Source organism: Austrofundulus limnaeus, unplaced genomic scaffold, assembly GCF_001266775.1.
Source record: "Austrofundulus limnaeus strain Quisiro unplaced genomic scaffold, Austrofundulus_limnaeus-1.0 Scaffold651, whole genome shotgun sequence".
Classification (NCBI taxonomy): domain Eukaryota; kingdom Metazoa; phylum Chordata; class Actinopteri; order Cyprinodontiformes; family Rivulidae; genus Austrofundulus; species Austrofundulus limnaeus.
This window is the reverse complement of record NW_013953053.1, coordinates 103,049-104,280: the sequence shown is the minus strand read 5'-3', so window position 1 is coordinate 104,280 and position 1,232 is coordinate 103,049. Positions and strand designations below refer to the sequence as shown.

The window sequence follows — 1,232 nt, the reverse complement described above, 5'->3', positions numbered from 1 at the left end:
GATTCTTCTTAAAGGGCTGTAGTTTTGAAATGGACTTTATGTTTTGAGGAATGTCATTCCATGCTTTAGTATAAACATAGAAGAAAGACCTCTGAAAGGTTAGATTTCAGTAATTATAAGGATGTTTGTTGATAAAAGATATATAAAAAACAAGGTTAAATTGAAATGTATGCTTGCATGACTTTCAGTCTGATCGTATCTCAACAATCTGTATTCATTTCACATGTTCTTTAGCCTGTAGAAGATTTAATTCTTCAAAATAAAAGGTTTTAAATGAAGGCAGCTCCTTTCTGAAGCTCAGTTTGTAAATAAAATGTAACCACAGCGAGCACACACTCTGCCTGTTGTAACAGTAAACAGGCCTGTTGCTATTTCTGGTTTCAGTTTTGCCACCGTCTCTCTGTTTTTCACAGCTTCAGGCTTTTTTCCTCATGACAGATGACATCATGGATGCATCTGTGACTCGCAGAGGACAGCCCTGCTGGTACAAGAAGGTGAGAATTTATACAAGCTGGATCTTTTGTGTGGATTTTAGTGTCAGGGTACATCATGTGAAGTATTTATTTATTTGTTTATTTATTTTTAAAGGATGGTATAGGCCTGGATGCCATCAATGATTCACTTCTGGTGGAAGGCTCCATCTACAGGCTGCTGCGAAGACACTGCAGAGATCAACCCTATTATGTGCATTTATTGGAGCTGTTTAATGAGGTGAGCCTTCTTCACTTCAGGGCCGCTGGCTGTTCACATGGAGTCTGATGGAGGTCACATTAAAATATGAACGACCGCAAAATAATCAGAAATCCGAACTGAGCGTTAGAACCTGCAGTGTTAACACAGCCATAATTAAAGAAGTGATGGCAACTCTTGGACCAGACATATGGTTACACACTCAGTTTGCACACATCTGGAATGGTTTGAGATCATTTCATGGGACAGACTTATGATCCAATCACATATAATCACTCGTTTTTCAGACACTAAACCAACAAATTCTGCTATCAGGGTCAGTGTACATTCAGGCAGTTTGTTTTATTAAAAAATATAAATTTTTTTTCTTTTCTCAAATGAAAAATTTGATAATGAACAAATTTCTGATTTTGTGCACTAAACAAAAAAAAACTGCTAACAAGAACTAGGGGTGTAAGAAAATATCGATGCACTGAAATATCGCGATATTTCATTTCCCGATACTGTATCGATATTCTAAAGCCCTGTATCGATTTTTAATT

At 36.7% G+C, this 1,232-nt stretch overlaps 1 protein-coding gene across 2 annotated transcripts in view; it reads left to right on the top strand.

Moving 5' to 3' along the window:
• Positions 1-1,232, top strand: part of fdps (farnesyl diphosphate synthase (farnesyl pyrophosphate synthetase, dimethylallyltranstransferase, geranyltranstransferase)) — an 8,611-nt gene that overhangs the window by 2,797 nt on the left and 4,582 nt on the right. For both annotated transcript variants that reach the window (XM_014027470.1, XM_014027469.1), the window contains 2 exons: positions 414-494; positions 589-711. In XM_014027470.1, coding sequence (XP_013882924.1) covers positions 414-494; positions 589-711 — 204 coding nt within the window. The remainder of the gene's footprint in view (positions 1-413; positions 495-588; positions 712-1,232) is intronic.